Raw genomic sequence first — 18,207 nt, 5'->3', positions numbered from 1 at the left:
CGGGGGCCATAAAACTGGAAAGAGGCCTCTCCATGCGTGTGTGTCCTGACTTTGGGAATGACTAGGAGCCTGCTGCCGGAGGAGCGCAGGGGCCGCGAGGGTTCATAGGATAAAAGCAGTTCTGTAAGATAAGAAGGCCCAAGACCATTAAGACATTTAAAAACCAGTAAAAGAACTTTAAAATAGATCCTGAAACACACAGGGAGCCAATGCAGGGATTCTAATACCGGTGTAATGTGGTCCCGCCCCCTGGTCTTAGTCAGGACACGTGCTGCTGAATTTTGTAATAATTGTGGACCTGAAATCGCCTTTTTGGGAAGACCAGAGAGCAGGGCATTACAGTAGTCTATACGACTGGTGATAAAAGCATGCATCAGCGTCTCTGTGTTGGCCCGAGAGAGAATGGGACGGACTCTGGCTATGTTTTTCAAATGGTAAAAACCAATTTTTGTGATGTTTTTAATGTGTGGAATAAAAGTCAGCTCAGAGTCAAAAATAACGCCCAGGTTTCTTACTTGTGATGATGGATTAAAAGACTGTGACTGTAATTTGGGTTTTAGGTGGCGCTGTTGAGTCATTTCTTACACCATGTAAAATACTGTCATAAGACTTTGAGACAGAAAACCGTACGGAATATTCCCAAAACATGGAAACTTCTGACTGTCAGGGTGTCTAAAAACATGGAAACTTTTAAATGTCAGAGTGTCTAGATACGGCATGCTGAATCTGAGCTGATTTGGACAAAAAAGGCTGTGAAAACTGCGATGGGTTTTTAATTCAATATGGCAGACTTCTTGTTTGTCACTGGGCAGTGCTTCTGTTCATGTTTTGGTTTGTCTCATGGAGCGCCATCACAGCAGCTCCTATAGGCAGCGCTGTGGAGTCGGTGAGCGTCAGACATTTTGGCGATGTCCATTTCATTGAATTTTTTGCTGGACCAATCGATCTCATACCCGGTCTGAGGACTTTTTGTTGATGTTCAGGTGGTTGAAAATGTGATAATTTTGTCGTAAAACTACATCACAAAACAAAGAACAATCCTCCAACCATAATAAAGAGTAAATGGGCCAATAAAACTCCAGGATGTTTACAGTGAATAGATCATTGACCAGAGCCTCAAAGCCTAAGGTCATAAGTCTTAAACATATCTAATAAAACTGGATTATTTTATTATTACAACATTCTGAAATATAAACCCCCATGTCACATGACCATATTCATCCACTGTGAAATCCTGGTTATTACCAAATAATTATATTACGATAAAACTGAATCAGCTCGACAACACTGAATCAGTTCAGTTTGTATGAAAAATTCCCATTTTATTTTATTTTTTTTAACAAAATTACAATGAAATTACACTCATTTTATTCTTTTGCAATGGCAATTTGGAAACCCTCAGATAATTACTATTCTACACACCACATTTACAAAGTGTAAAGTTTCTCCCTCACTGATATAAAATTGCCCCACCTGGGGGTCTGACCTCTTAAAGACACAGTACGGACCTTTCTGGAGGTGGCATGTCGCCTGAATGAATCCATCGAAATATAAAATAAAAACTAGAAAAGCACCAATCCAGCTTTTTCAGCTCTGATACCGATTCTGAAACTATGGCTCTGGTATCTGTCAATACCCCAAATCAATCGATACCAGAGACTGAGAACAGCATTTAAAACAAAAAAAGAAAAAAGAACAATATAAAAAAAGCAAAACCAAAATAAGACAAACTGATCCACATGTTCTGGAGGATCTGTCTCTGAGATAACAACAGAACAACTTTGTGTAAATTAAAGATTAAACATTATGAGATTTTCTAGGTCAAATACGACATCAATCTGTCCGACCAGGATATCGACTGGACCGATATTTGCAGGCCGATATCTGATAATAATGGATGAGCACATTTTAGTTAAAACCATACTTTGGATCATTCTCCATAGAGATAGATATGTTTTATGCCATACTGTAGAACGTTATAGCCAAAGGAACAACATTTTCATGGAAACAAGCAGAAGGCACTTCTCCAGACCAAATAAGAGTCAGGTTTGTGGAGATGTGAGCCAGCTCAAACACATACTCTGGCTTTAACAAAATAGAAGCCACCAATATAAAAGTTTAGCCATATTTCTGTGGCGGGCACTCTCCCAGATGAACCCGAAGTACACCTTCATTGTGTAGTTTTATTAAATAAGCAAATTCTGCAGGCATGGCGTGAAAAGAACTTGCCTTTTGGTCGTCATAATAGTGGTTTGTTACAGGCTGGAAGCTGTGGGGGTGATATGCAAAAGGCCAGAAGCCATAAATGTCCACATTATTACAGATTTCCAATGCTAAACTCACCATCATGAAGCCAGAGCTTATTCTGACCCGAGGATTGAGTTTCTGTGAACGCCAGAACACATCCAGACTCTTGAGGTACTCGGGGTTCAAAAACACAGCCTTAACGGAGCTCCTGAAGTCCTCCAGAGTGTACAGGGCTGACATGCTCAAACCAGTGCAAAATGCAAAGGAAAAGGCAGGAAGAAACATCAGCGAGTCGCCATAGATACTGACATCATCCACAAACTGACGGCGCCGATGTTGTAGACTCCCATATCTGGAACACAACCATGAACACGTTAAAGCATCTGGAAACCAGGGGACAGACAGGGACAGACAGAGACAGACAGAGACCGATAGGGACAAACAGGGACAGACAGGGACAGACAGAGACAGACAGGGACAGACAGAGACAGACAGGGACAAACAGGGACAAACAGGGACAGACAGAGACAGACAGAGACAGACAGGGACAAACAGGGACAGACAGGGACAGACAGAGACAGACAGGGACAGACATAGACAGACAGGGACAAACAGGGACAGACAGGGACAGACAGAGACAGACAGTGCACCTACAGATTTCACAAAGGTTGAATTTTGCAGCTCAAAGTCTGTCTGTTGTCTTAAAAAAAACACTTTTAATTGTTAGCTTTGGCTAGCTCTATGTCTGCTTTAGCTAAGCTCAAATGCTGATTGGTTAGAGCAGTCCCACGGTACGACATGAACGAGCATGTGAGCGATGTGAATGAGCCCAACTGCCCAACTAGAATATGGTTCAGAAGTGCTCTGGAAGCATAAACATAATTTATACTTGTAATTTGTTTATTGTTCCCTTGTCTCCTTCATGGCCGCTCTGCTCACTCTCGTCGCACAAGAGGTGGTGTAGCTCAACTACCCATGGGCAGGGCAGGGCTGGATGTAGACTAAGTGTGTGGCTCCAGTCAAATGAAGATCATTGAGGCTAGAAGTTATAGGGACAAATCTGAGGCCATATCCATCTTTGGAACTCCAAACCGCGAGTATTATAGGAAGAGCCAATCCAGAGTGAGGCTGTTGAAGGTAACACCCCTTCCGCTTAGCAACACTGTCAATCAAACCTGTTGTTAACGCTAATGGGAGTGACCTTGGGAAAAGAAGTCGCCTGATTAGTCTCTTATTAATGTTCATATCTTGATTTACAGACACAATAGTTAAATTAAAAACCCAGGACTATATAGAGCAGCTTAAAACGAACATTTAAGACCAAAATGACGAGTCTGACAGCAGCAGTTACAGAGAGAGGGGACACAGCTTTTACACAGGAAGTAAATTGGCGCCGGAGTCGATGGAGCCAGAAGCCATGGACAGAATTTACAGGTGCAGCCAGGGGCCGGAGCGGGTCTGGTTGGGGGGCTGAAGGGGGTTCGCTTCAGGGACCACAGGATCTCATCTCTGCTGTTTGCAGATGACGTTGCCTTGATGGCTTCATCAAGCCAGGACCTGCAGAAGGCATTGGGGCCGTTTGCAGTCGAGTGTGAGCAGCTGGGATGAGAATCAGCTCCTTCAAATCCAAGACCATGGTTGTCGATCGGAAAAAGGCGGCTTGTCCTCTCCAGGTGTGTGGAGAGAGCCTGCCTCAAGTGGAGCAGTTTAAGTATCTCAGGGTCTTGTTGACGAGTGACGGAAGGATGAAGCGTTAGATTGACAGACGGATCGGTGCAGCAACTGCAGTGATGCGGTCACTGAATCGGTCTGTTGTGGTGAAGGAGTTGAGACAAAAAGCAAAGCTTTCAATTTACTGGTCAATCTACGGTCCTGTCATGTCATGAACTTTGGGTAACGACGGAAAGGACAAGATCGCGGATACAAGCTGCCGAAATGAGCGTCCTCCGCAGGGTGGCCGGATGCTCCCTTAGCGATAGGGTGAGGTGCTCGCTCACTGGAGGAGCTCGGAGTAGAGCCGCTACTCCTCCACGTGGAGAGGAGCAGCTCGGGTGTCTGTTCAGGATGCCTCCTGGATGCCTCCCTGGAAAGGGTTTCATATCTCACTGAGAGGAAGCTCCAGGGAAGACCCAGGACACACTGGAGGGACTATGTCTCTTGGCTGGTCTGGGAACGCCTTGGGGTCCCAATGAAGGAACTGGAGGACATGTCTGGAGTGAGGGAAGTCTGGGTGTCCCTGCATAGACTGCTGCCCCTGCGACCCAGCCCCGGATAAGAGGAAGAAAATGGATGGATAAATGTAGCAACTAGGCCTCTGTGTTCTGTGAAGAGAAAAGTAGTTCCAGTTTACACAGACGTCTGGTCTGATTGGGTTTACACAGACGTCTAGTCTGGTCTTCTCTGACTGACAGCTGGAACATCTAGAGAAATGATTTTCTCACTCCATTGTAACAGTACCACGTGACCAGCTCATCTTTACAGGTCATGGCTGTAAAAGGCTTATTTTAAACTTATCATTTATTTAATCAGACAAATAAATCATAATGAAGACAATGAAACCAGCTGGTACTATATAAACATGATGTATTTACTGAAGGTGTAAGATTATTTAAAGTACCACACCTGCGCACGGCTGTAGGTGATGGGAACATGGGACCAAAAAGGAACTAACAACTCCTCCCAGCTGTGGTTAACTGTCCATGGATGAAAGTAACTGGACACATGAACCCAGAATACGTGCTCTGAATCCTAATTTTGAATAACTGTATTTTCAAAACATTCTTCCATCAGGTTCTGTCTCAGTTCACTCAGTGAGGTTGACCAGAAAATTTCCATAATACACCTTTAAGATGAAATCAGCTATATGAAATCCCTTGATTTGATATCGCTGGTTACACACTTGAGGATTAGTGAAGGCTCCATCACCTGCTTCTCTCCATGGAGTTGTTATTGCTTCAAATATTCCCCATTATGGCATTAAACTGATCTTATGGACCCAAGTGCATTTTTACTAAAAGTATACATACAGATCACACAGTGTCAACCAATCAGAGACTGTGCTACAGTGATTTAGCAATGTCATTATCCAGAAAAAGCAGAAAAACATCAGCTACAAACAGTGGCAACTTAATTATGCCAGGTGCACCAGCTAGCATAAAGGCTAGCCATGGACCGAGACATGCGGCCGCCGAGCAGTTCTCCTCCGCTGATGGTTTTATGCAATAAATCCACTAAAGCCACTCGTGGTCTGCAGAGTTCACAAAGACACAGGGAAAATGACAAGACACTGGCAGGAAAACAACAAGAAAAGACACTCGCTGACCTTGGACGCATGTCAAGTATTTTTCTCAGATGTGCGTTCACGGCATCCATGATGCAAAGCCTCCAACTAGAGGTGTCCAACACATTTAAGTGAATGCAGCATAAGTGAGTGTGACATCACCCACAGCGTTCAGCTCCAAATGAAGCACATCAGGCTAGCAGTTATAGGGATAATTTGGAGCAGAGAACCATATTTGGAATTTCGATCAGAAGTGTCATGGCAAACAAAGAGAGAGAGAGGAGCGACAGTTTTTACACAGAAAGAGAATTGGAGCCAGAGTAGATGGAGCCCATGATCACTTCCTGTTTGGAACGTGGCAGCTAGCAGGTTAGATATGTCCATTTATATATACAGTCTATGGTTGAGACTCACTTTTTAACAATAATAGTTGGGTTTGCAGTCACAATATTGGTCTTTCTGCCGACATGTTTCCCAAAGCCTTTGTCCAGAGGAGGAAGATTACACCTAAACACAAACAAAACATTATTGAACTTAAAGTTACAGTTTTGATTACTTTAATTACCCTGAATAAAAGATTAACAAAGACTTATTTCATAATGAACAAATAGTTTATTAAGAATGAATGATATAGTGTAATCCCGCATTCGTCCAGGCATGATTCACTGAAGAAAAGGTTTCAGCTGTGGTCATCCGGACACATCTGAACTGTTTTTGCACTCAAGGGGGGAGTTTTAGAATGAAACTGTCCTGCCCTCATTTAAGATTAACATCATTATGGGTCATTATGCCTCTAATGTCTCACCTTCAGCAAAGTTAAGTGATTAGCATTTGATAGATTTACTTTGTTCCAGGGGTTGAGAATGCTTCTGTAAACAGCTGTAGATTAAACCTCTGTCTATTTCTGTTCAAAAGGGAGTCTCTTTCTTCACAAAATTATCTTCTTTCACTTCCCTTCATTTCAGACCAAAATGACGAGTCTGACAGCAGCAGTTACAGAGAGAGTGGACACAGTTTTTACACAGAAAGTGAATTGGAGCCAGAGTTGATAGAGCTGAAGTGCGTCCATGATCACTTCCTGTTTGGAACGCAGTGGCTAGCAGGTTAGCCATATCCATTTATATAAACAGTCTATGGTTAATACTGTATAACTCACAAGTAGTCTGGCAACAGTTAAATCACATTACTTAAGTTTATATAAAATCTGTCACTGGACAAAAAGTTTTAGAGTGAAGACATTTGGCTGCTCAAGAGGCTTCTTCAGTTCTGGTCAGATTACAGGGAGGAGCTAACTACACTGAATGTAAGAACACCCATTGTTTACAGTTTACAAGCCCCTAATGAGTGATGTCACATCTATTAGCAAGGATGCTAATAGGTGTGACATCACTCATTAGAGGCTTGAATGATTATGCCAAGTAGGACTCAGGCACAGTGAGCACTTAGTGTAGCTCAGTAGATAAAGCCTACAAACAGAAACTGTAAACAATCGGTGTTTTTAGTTTCAGTGTAGTTAGCTCCTCCCTTCAGACAGATATAAGACAGTGTCCACCAGTAATCTGACCAGGACTGAAGACGTAATCTCTTCTGACTGAAGACGTAATCTCTTCTGACTGAAGAAGCCTCTTGGATGAGCAACATCTTGATTCTAAAACTTTTGGTGCAGTGACAGATTTTATATTTTTCATTTATTACTACAAAATACCACCAGATTGTATGAATCATACAATTATAATTATTGTCACCTGATCACAAACTGGGCGGAGTCTATGGCTTCTCCACAGCTGCTGTTCACCAGAATCCCTCCATTTCCAACAACAGCACATGTGTCCAGTATTTTATTAGAGAAATGAATGTCCTAAAAAAAAAAACATTTTGTGAATTCTTCTTCAGAAGGATCAAGGCAACACGTCCAGAGAACTTTTTATTATCAACTAAATGCCCTTTGGCCTGTCCCCTGGTCGGTGAGTCTAAACAGGGCGTAGGCAGGCCCTTTGTTTGCAGAGCGCCTGTCCCTGCAGTGGACAGTGTAGGTGGGTTTCACTGCAGTGGACAGTGTAGGTGGGTTTCACTGCAGTGGACAGTGTAGGTGGGTTTCACTGCAGTGGACAGTGTAGGTAGATGCCTCTCAGTTGTAAACGGTGGGTTTTGAGCCCTCTGTCTCAGTGTACCACACCTATTGTAAGGTTTTACAGATTTCAAAGCGTTTGTATGTGTATGAGTGTATCAATAGAATTACCAGAAGAAGAATGCACTTTGTGTTGAGACAAATGTAATGTGAGATTTCCCAGGCAGCAGCAACGATGTTTTTTATATTCACACATTTTGACAAAAGAAGTTTAGCAGCCCTCACAGCTGAAGTAAATATGATTTATTTTCCTGATAAAGACGTGTGCGTGAAGTAAACATTTGAACATGTTAATGCCAGCGAGCCAACCTCTCTCAGAATTCACTTCACCCTGAATGCACCTGATGGCTGTTACGTAATGCAGCTTCAAGATTAAGGTTGGATTATAAGGACACATGCACAGTTTTGGTTGGCATCATTTTGTTCATGAGGTTATAAAATCTACCATTGCTCTGACGTACACCCGTTCAGTTGGCTGTGTCCCATTTCTTTCACATGTAATATTGTATATCGATGTATATACTGTATACTATTGTAATGTCTGTTGTACTTTTTGCGTTTCAGCTCTGGTTAGTCACCGCTCACCTTTGGAATGTTGGAGAAAAGATCTTCATTTACAACACGCTCTCTCTTCTCTGCATCGTACCTGATAGTTGTGCCCAGAGGAGTATTGGCCTGGGTTACAAAGGCCTTTTGAAAACCATTGCAGTTTGTGATAAGTAAAGATCTGTGGAGAGATAGGCACAGTAGTAAATACAATAATAAACTTTTGTTCCATAGCCTATGTATGGCCTTTGTACATAATGTGGCTCAGTGTGAAGCTCCAAAGAGGAACCGTGGGGAACGTGTTTGGATTGTGTAATGGGACTAATGGGACCAGAGATGGCATTTTTATTTTAACACTTTTACTCCTATGACACTACTAAAACCTTTGAAGCACAACAGTGGAGTTATTAAGGAGGTGGAGAGGCTGAGGAGGCTAATGGTTTTGCTGCCGTAGAATTTAATTTCCATAAACATGACCCAACTGTGTCCCCCAGATACGAGGTATATATGCTGATTTATTCTTAATTACAAAAACATTAGACATGATGGCCAAACTGTTGATGTTTTGGTTCTGAAGATGTTTATCCAGTCAGAAAGCAGAATGAGCCTCACCTGAGTCTCATTTGGGTTGCCAGGTTCTATACTGAAATCCAGTTGGTTTAAACCTAAAATGCCTCGCATTCACAACCTAAACCCCAGCACCTACAGCCAATCTGTCTATATCCTGACAATGAGAACAACTGTGTGTTTCATCCATCGACAGGTTAAGGCTCTGGACACAGGCTCAAAGAGCAGCTACATGCAGTTCTTGCAAAGGACACATGGCAAAAACCAAACTCAAAACGACACTTAAAAAATGAAATTAAAACCCTGTTGGTGTTAAGTTATTATTACGCACACTATGGAGCAGCGCCCTCTGCCTGTCAGATCCTCTCAGTCTGTAGCGCAGTTTAAGATCAGGCTTGTGTACTTGTTTTTTACATTCATGTAAAAAGTGAGGTCATGTAAGCAACATCTTGAGGTCTTTGGGCACATGTTGGGATCATTTGGGAACTACGTTACCTGAGCTCCTCATGTTTTGTGTCGTTTTTGTTCCAGTTCAGAGAATAATTCCCCAGAACTTTGTTGATGAGTTTGCTAAAATTGAAGAAAAAATATTATTAAAAAAAAAAAAAAAAAAAAAAAAAAAAAAAAAATATATATATATATATATATATATATATATATATATATATATATATATATATATATATATATATATATATATATATATATATATATATATATATATATATATACACACACACACAAAGTCTTGTCTCTCACCTGCAGCCGTCACACGTGTCAGGGGCGTCTTTCTTGAGCTGAGGTATTTCTTGAATATCAGTTTCCCTGTAAATAAATTATTGATATGGAACAATAATAATAATAATAATAATAATAATAATAATAATAATAATAATAATAATAATAATAATAATAATATTTCTCTGCAGTCCCTCTGTGGTGATTAAAAAAACTAAAATAAATCTAATCAATAGAAGAGTTGGTCTCATACCTGGTCACGTTTGTCAGGCTGGTTGTGGTTGGTACAGCAGTGTGAATATCACTGAATGGAGACAAAGTTAAGATGATTACATGGGGTTATAGTGAGAAGATTCTTATAGGTGCCTCAGTTACATAATCTAATACAAATCAGACAATTGTATTTGTATTTACAAATTCATGGCTCCTGTGTGATGGTAAACAGTCACATTTTTATACAGCACTTTTCCACCTTAGAAACACTTTACATCAAGGAACCACTTACCCATTCACACACACATTCATACACCAGTGTACACAGACACTGGGGGCGAAGGGGGTTAAGTGTCTTGCCCAAGGACACAATAATAGCATTCATCTGTAGACCGCTCAACCAATGATGTTCACATGGAGAATGGGATTTGAACTTTAAGTTACGAAGTACAGTTTTAAGATTAAGGGTGTGGTTTAAAATGACATAGTTCAGTGACATAGTTTTGTTCGATCACACCCATAAATTAGAAAAGAAATGTATGGAGCATCTTTCACGGTTGTTTGATATGTGCAGCAACATGACACCTGACCAAGCCTGTAGAACAGCCTTTATCTCATTGCCATATTATGTTAGAGTGATACTGCATTTGTTATATCAAGGCTAGATTACTGTAACTCTCCACTAGCCGGGTGCCCTAAAAACTCTATAAAAAGTTTTCAACTAGTTCGAACTTCAGCAGCCAGGCTCTTAAGAGGAAGTAAGAGAAGTTTAGTTCCTCTTCTGTCGAGTTTAAAATGCAAAGTTCTGTTCCTGACATATAAAGCCATAAAGGGCATGGCCCCATCATATCAGCAAGATCCTATCGTACCATATTATCCAAACAGAGCACTCCGCTTTCAAAAAGCTGGACTACTGGTGGTTTCCAGCAGGGGGGGAAAACTGTCTCTGTCATTGTTTAAAGTGGACCTTAAAACCGTGAGTTAATAAAAATATTGAAAATCGCTCTAAAGATTTGACAGTTCAAATCCCATTCTCCATGTGAACATCATTGGTTGAGCGGTCCACAGATGAATGCTATCATTGTGTCCTTGGGCAAGACACTTAACCCCCCTCGCCCCCAGTGTCTGTGTACACTGGTGTATGAATGTGTGTGTGAATGGGTAAGTGGTTCCTTGATGTAAAGCAGGGGTGTTCATTACGTCGATCGCGATCGAAGGCATTTTGTGTAGACCACGTCCCGTCATCCATCCAGTCACATGACAAATCTACAGGACAACCAGTCAGATTACACCTGACCCTAGGTCACATCATGGGCGCTGCATAAACAAGCGCGAGTTAGTTTAACCCTATAGCGTCGGATCCTATCGTCGCATATACAGCGGGTTGCGGACTTTCCAGCAGCGTAACTCTGCACCCAGTCGTGCTCTCATGTAAATTCAAACGGCGTCTCAAAGCGGAGACATGGGGCCATCTAAATATTATATATATATAAAATATATATATTTTACCATAATTACGGTAATCTGCCTCTGCTGTCCCTTGAAGGTGACGAATGAGAGCGTGGGGGCTGCATTTATTCGATGCGTAAAAGAAAAAATACGGATGGATGTGTAAAATAGAAGTATTTGTGTGAAAAAAATGTAGTAAATTCTGATACTTCGTTTAACATGTTTTTTATGGCTACAAAAAAAAAGACAAAACCGTAATCAACATGATTAGCTCTGCTATCGCTTTCAAAATAAAAATGCAATTTTCCTCCTGGCTGTCAGACGCTACTGCCCGAACTATGCATCCTTCACAGATTCCATTCAGTGCAAGTCAGAGCAGTAATCATCATTCAAGTAATTATGAACATGTAAGAAGTTCAGTTGTGTTGTGCAGTATTACCTCATGACGTTGTGCAAGGTACATCAAAATGCACTGTACATGTAAGAATTCATAATACATTTACAAATAAATATGTTTAACATTTTTGTATTAGGTGGTAGATCTTTCAGACACGATCATTTTAAAAGTAGCTCACATACTGAAAAAGTCTGAGCACCCCTGATGTAAAGTGTTTCGAAGGTGGAAAAGTGCTGTATAAAAATGTAACTGTTTACCATCAAACAGGAGACATAAACTTCAACATACAGTCTTGTTTGTCCTAGATTATGTATATGTGTGTGTATGTATGTGTATATATATATATATATATATATATATATATATATATATATATATATATATATATATATATATATATATATATACCGTATTTTCCGCAATATAAGGCGCACCTAAAAGCCTTTAATTTTCTCAAAAACCCACAGTGCGCCTTATAATCCGGTGCGCCTTATATATGGATCAATATTGGTCAATTATGACACCCGTAGTCAGGAGGCGTCGCTGAAGTAATAGCGGTAATAACCCTTTAAGGACTGAGCACACTATGGGCCAGTTTAGTTCACCTAGACCTAGACTTTTATTCTTTTTTAGCCATAAAAATCATGTTAAACGAAGTATCAGCATTTGCTGCATTTTTTCACACAACTACTTCTATTTTACACATCCATCCGTATTTTTTCTTTTACGCGTCGAATAAATGACTGGGAAAATCCCCGCAGCCCCGCGCTCTCATTCGACACCTTCAGGACAACAGAGGCAGATTTACCGTAATGACGGTAAAATATTTAGATAGCCCCGTGTCTCCGCTTTGAGACGCTGTTTGAATTTACATGAGAGCACGACCGGGCGCGGAGTTACGCTGCTGGAAAGTCCGCAACCCGCTCTATCTGCGACGACAGGATCCGACGCTACAGGAATAACGGGGAGACAGCGCCGGGCGACATACGCCACAATCTGCCAATGGATCGCGGATGCCTGGGCTGATATATCAGTCTCAACTATGGTCCGAGTTTCACGAAGGCAGGAAATGTCACTGAACTGTTAAGACAACAGCAGCGACACGGATAATGGCGATTTTGACGAGACGGAATCGTGCACTTTGAATGAGCTCGACCAACTGTTCAACTCAGACACTGAAGAGGAAGAACTCGACGGATTCGTGATTGAGGAATGAACTGAAAAAGTGAGGCTTTACGTGTTTCTTTCACATGTTTACAACTAAACAAGGCTGGGAGATATTGTGACTATGGACATTAACGTTTGAACAACGTTGAGTTATTGTTATTACGTTGCACTATTTCGAGAGTTACTATATTGTGAATGCATTAACTTGTTTTGTGAGTTTGACTGACTTATCTGACTGTTTTGTTGACATTCCCTGTAGCGCAGCTCCATCTCGTGGATGTGTAACACAACCCCAGATACTACAGTAGTTTATATTCTATGCGCCTTATAATGCGGTGCGCCCTATATATGAAATTTGTTTTAAAATAGGCCATTCATTGAAGGTGCGCCTTATATTCCGATGCGCCTTATAGTGCGGAAAATACGGGTATATACACACTGTGATGCCATAGTGACGTGTAATGATGGTGTAGTGACGTGTAGTGATGGTGTATTGACTTGTAGTGGGGGTGTAGTGGTGGCAGTTTAGTGGTGGTGTAGTGGTGATGTACTGATGTGTAGTGGTGGTGTAGTGACGTGTAGTGACGTGTAGTGACGTGTAGTGATGATGTATTGACGTGTAGTGGTGGTGTATTGACGTGTAGTGATGGTGTATTGACGTGTAGTGACGTGTAGTGACGCTGTAGTGATGGTGTATTGACTTGTAGTGGGGGTGTAATGGTGGTGTAATAGTGTGGTGGCAGTGTAGTGGTGGTGTAGCTGTAGTGGAGACACTCTTTACAGTCTACAGTACAATGTTACTGTACTTTGAACACACAGTATCACTGCTGTAAAACTTACACTTACAGTAACTTACTCGCATTATTACAGAAGTGAAACTAATATTTTACAGCAGTACTGTAATGCAAATCATGCTATGCTAATAGAGCCATGCTAACAGAGACGTTCTAACAGACCCATGCTAACAGAGCCATGCTAATAGAGCCATGCTAACAGAGACGTTCTAACAGACCCATGCAAACAGAGCTATGCTAACAGAGCCATGCTAATAGAGCCATGCTAACAGAGCTATGCTAAGAGACCCATGCTAACAGAGCTATGCTAACAGAGGCATGTTAACAGAGCCATGCTAACAGAGCTATGCTAACAGAGCTATGCTAAGAGACCCATGCTAACAGAGTCATGCTAATAGAGCCATGCTAACAGAGCTATGTTAACAGAGCTATGCTAAGAGACCCATGCTAACAGAGTCATGCTAACAGAGCTATGCTAACAGAGCTATGTTAACAGAGCTATGCTAACGGAGCTATGTTAACAGAGCTATGCTAACAGAGTCATGCTAACAGAGCTATGCTAACAGAGTCATGTGTTCATGGTGAACACAGCTTGATGCAAAATGAGTTTGTTGATAATTAAGCTGTGAACTCTGGGGTTTTATTTGTATTATTTTATCATTAAAATCAGACTCACCTGTGATTAGCGGAGTCGTCTTGAACTTTGGCTCTTGTTGTGTTTGGAGCAAAGAAGCTTAAATCCACGTCAATAAAACAAAAAGTAATGGAGTCACTTTAGGCTTCATTTCAAAACAAAAACACATTTAATCAGACAAAAGCAACAGTCAACCAAGTCTCCAAAACAACCGCTCTTTCTCCTGCTCCTCCTGCTGCTTCTCCCCCTGCTCTACATGATCCTGTTTTTTTTATTCCACAATTGTGTCTGTAAATCAAGATATGAACATTAATAACAGTTAAATCGGGTGCTTTCTTTCGTTGCAAGCAACGTAATGAAGACTACTGCATCCAGCTGGTGAGGTGTCACTGAAATATTTGAAGCCACAACCCCAAGTGTTATCAGTGAAATACTCACCCAATTCCTCTTCCCATTGAATTTTTAAACGGCCCAACGATGGGGATGCTGCACCCTGGATTCTATTGTAAATGACTGACACCAAGCCTTTATCAAGTAGATTCAAGTGCAAACGGTCTTCAAGCCATGTTTTTGAGGGCAAGGTTAAAGAGAAAGCAGTTTTAACAAAACTATGTATTTGAAGATACTTGAAAAAGTGACATTGTGGGACATCAAAGTCATTCTTTAGTAGTTCAAAGGAGAGAAATGCATCATTTTAAAAAAGATCCTTGATGCATCTTAGTCCTTTCCTATGCCATTGCTGAAAAGATGTGTCTATTACAGATGGTGCAAAATAGACATTGTGCTAAATAGGAGCTAAAATTAGAGAACGTTTTCTTTTAAAATGGGCTGTAAATTGAGACCATATTTTTAAAGTACCTTGGACACAAGCATTGTTTGTCCTCAGGCGTTTACTCAAAGGTAGAGGACTACACAAAATGGATGAGAGTGAAGCTGGATTACTAAAATGCTGTTCAAGCTGGACCCAAGATGGAGACTCCACCTTCCACATTTCTGCAGCCCAAAACAATAATTTTTGGATGTTTGCTGCCCAGTAGTAGTAAAGAAAGTTGGGTAAAGATAAACCACCATCCTCTTTCCGTCTTTCCAAGAACTCTCTTCTGATTCGAGGGATGTTTTTATTCCAGATGTACATGGTCATGTGCCCATTCAGTTCCTTAAAAAAAAGGCTTTAGGGATAAAGACTGGCGCTGTCTGAAACAGGAATAGAAGCCTAGGCATGTTGTCGGTGACACATACACCCAAATAAATAAAACTGTCCTTATTGATTGTGAAGGGGAAAGCCTGGAGATTTAATTGTTGAGCCTCTTTGTTTATTGGACAAACTATGCTTTTAGACATATTTAATTTATATCCGGACACCTGTCCAAATTTGTTTATAAGGTTAAGAGCAGTAGGAATAGTGGTATGTGGATCAGAAAGAAAATCATCCCTCTAATTCATAAATTAGAGGGATGATTTATGAATTTGCCCTCCTCTTTTTATTCCAGTCAATTGGATAAATGACTTTATCACATTTGTCACGGGTTCAATAGCAATATCAAATAAGATTGGGCTTAATGGACAGCCCTGCCTTGTCCCGTGGGCAAGGGGAGAAAAGATAGACACAACCTTATTTGTTCTGATTGCTGCTTGAGGTGCCGCATACAGAATATTGATCCAAGAACAAAAATAGGGCCAAAGATCACCACCTCGGGCCCGATATTATATTATTATGTTGGTAGATAACATTAAACACCCGCTGAAGATTGCTAGATATTTGCTACCCGGAACAAACCCTGTCTGGTCTGAATGTATCAATTTTGGAAGGACAATTTCGAGTCGTCCTGTCAGCACTTTTGCCATTATCTTATAATGACAGTTGAGGAGGCTAATGGGGCGATATGATGTGACAGCAATTGCTGCCCGGTCACCATGTTCATAATAAGTTTGGCAGGACCTAAGGACCTTAACATTGGTTATGTCATCAAATTCAGTTTGGAGCAAGATTCTCTCCTTGTACAAATCATCAGAGAGGTTCAGCTCCCGCATTCACATGCTACATTTTATTAACTTGTTTTTTGGGCATCTTGGCCATGACCCGATATTGCTGCATTTTTAGACTGACAAGTAAAGCCCTGTTTCGCTATTTCCAGAGCGAAATATTTGTTAAAAGAAAATGTCCCTGTGTGAAGCTCGACGAGACACGACTTTACTTGGCGCTGCCTCCCAGACAACTGAATATATCGGGTCTAGTGTGAAATACCAGGGAGAAGAAGCAGGTCTAGTGTTAAATACCAGGGTGGGTTTTCAGTCTAGTCTTAAAATAAAATAACACCAGGAAGTCTTCTGTTGAACAGACTATAAATAGTGTCAACCTTCTTCTGTTCAATATAGAGACAGTGCCAACCGGATCTGTCAGTGACCCTCTGCTGTGTGAACACTCTGATCTGAATCAGTACAACTATATATGTATATCACTCCTGCGTCTGTTATGAAAATACAAGAATTATCAAAGACTTTAACTGCTATAAATTATATTTAAATATAGAAGAAAATCACAAAAGTTTATATTATATAATCATTTTAAAATATGAAAAAGTGACTTACCTCAGATCCAAATCAAGCATAACTATAAGACTGAATAAAGAAACCAAAGTGGTGCTGAGTAAAACTACAAATGTACAGCAGTGTTTTGTCATGGCTCAGGTGTGTGAGGTGATCCTCTCTCTATTGTTCCGTCTCACCTGAGTCTGACAAACCTGCTCCTGAAATCTCTCACTTACACTGAGATACAGGTCCGGACTCAGACATTTCAGAGCCTGGGGCAAGAATCCTCACACGGGCCCCCCTTTAATATAAATAAAGAGGAAAAATGGTCCAATTGAGCAAATGAGATTGGAATTTTAAAAGATCATGTTACAGACTAGTCCTATTTCTGTTTTTGGCCTTGCCAAACAATGAGCTGACGAGCCGTATCTGGCCCACAGGTGGATAAAAGGACCAGATCAGTGACTTTTCAGTTACGTTTCTTTATTTTAAAAATATCTAGTTGTTTAATTTGTAAACATCTTTAAGAATAATTTTGTAAAAATAAATCTTATCGTTTGAACATCCCTCCACTCTCCTGTTTTTGTTCTGCTCCAGGTTTTACAGTGGCTCGTAACAGATCATGAAAGAGTTAATTTGCAGAGAATACTTTCTGCTGACCTATCGTCCCTCTGCTTTTCATGTACTGTTCAGTTGAAAATACTTGATGATAAGTACAATCTGCACTGTCCCTTTAAACCCTGTGTAGTCTTTACATTGACTCTCAAAGTTCAGGCATCAATTTGCAAACACCTGGCTCCCCCTTGTGGTCATATTTCAGAATACAAATAGAAACAAGATTGTTACAAACTTAGACGTGCTTCACAAAATTATTTTCAAAAGTTTGGAGTTTATTTTTCAGAAACAGGCTACACAAACAAAATGGTGGTCATCTTCAGAGCTCAAAAAGCACAGACACAATGGAAGTGTTTGTATTTAGACTGGGCCAAAGTAATGTAATTGTAATGTAATTAGATATTGTGTTGTTGAGCTAAGAGAGATTAGCTGTATTTCTGTTTCCTGGACAAACACGGGGAGTGTTCAGTTTCAGATGTCTGCAGATCAGTTTGTCAAAGCTCAGATCAAAAGTTACAAATTAACTATGATTCTATGGATTCCTACTGACTGAAGTATTTCTCTGCATAAATTATTCTATAACTGAGGAATGTTGAGCTAAAGATTTAAAACTCATTCATTCACACATTTAAGTACCATAGACAGTGTAAAGAAATAAGTCCAGAAATAAGTCCAGGTCTAAGTCCTACTGTGATTGTAACCTGGTACAGACCTAGTCCAGTCCTGGTCTAGACCTGGTCTGGGCTAGTCCTGGTCTAGTCCTGGTTTAGAGCTAGTCTGTTCCTGATCTAATCCTGGTGATACTTTGCTTTAAATCCACATGACTAAAACAAAAGGTAATGGAATCACTTTAGGCTTCATTCAAAACAAAAACATATTTACTAAGACAAAAGTAACAGCTTG

At 40.7% G+C, this 18,207-nt stretch overlaps 1 protein-coding gene across 1 annotated transcript; it reads right to left on the bottom strand.

Moving 5' to 3' along the window:
• Positions 1-1,869: 1,869 nt before the first annotated feature.
• LOC117374918 (alpha-2,8-sialyltransferase 8F-like) lies at positions 1,870-16,873 on the bottom strand. Its single transcript, XM_033971136.2, has 9 exons — positions 16,750-16,873; positions 14,203-14,259; positions 9,760-9,810; positions 9,528-9,593; positions 9,264-9,338; positions 8,241-8,382; positions 7,273-7,385; positions 5,942-6,034; positions 1,870-2,599 (listed from the first exon to the last, which is right to left on the bottom strand). Exons 1-9 carry the CDS (start codon positions 16,839-16,841, stop codon positions 2,119-2,121), a joined length of 1,170 nt encoding a protein of 389 aa, XP_033827027.1. The 5' UTR covers positions 16,842-16,873; the 3' UTR covers positions 1,870-2,118.
• Between the last annotated feature and the right edge of the window lie 1,334 nt (positions 16,874-18,207).

This window comes from Periophthalmus magnuspinnatus, chromosome 8 (genome assembly GCF_009829125.3).
Source record: "Periophthalmus magnuspinnatus isolate fPerMag1 chromosome 8, fPerMag1.2.pri, whole genome shotgun sequence".
Classification (NCBI taxonomy): domain Eukaryota; kingdom Metazoa; phylum Chordata; class Actinopteri; order Gobiiformes; family Gobiidae; genus Periophthalmus; species Periophthalmus magnuspinnatus.
This window is presented reverse-complemented; position numbering and strand designations above follow the sequence as displayed.

Coding starts and splice junctions, on each gene's coding strand:
- LOC117374918 (XM_033971136.2), bottom strand. CDS start 16,841: ATGACAAAACACTGCTGTACATTTGTAGTTTTACTCAGCACCACTTTG. Junction 14,260..16,749: donor ATGCTTGATTTGGATCTGAG/GTAAGTCACTTT, acceptor CGTGGATTTAAG/CTTCTTTGCTCCAAACACAA. Junction 9,339..9,527: donor GACACGTGTGACGGCTGCAG/GTGAGAGACAAG, acceptor CTTCAATTTTAG/CAAACTCATCAACAAAGTTC.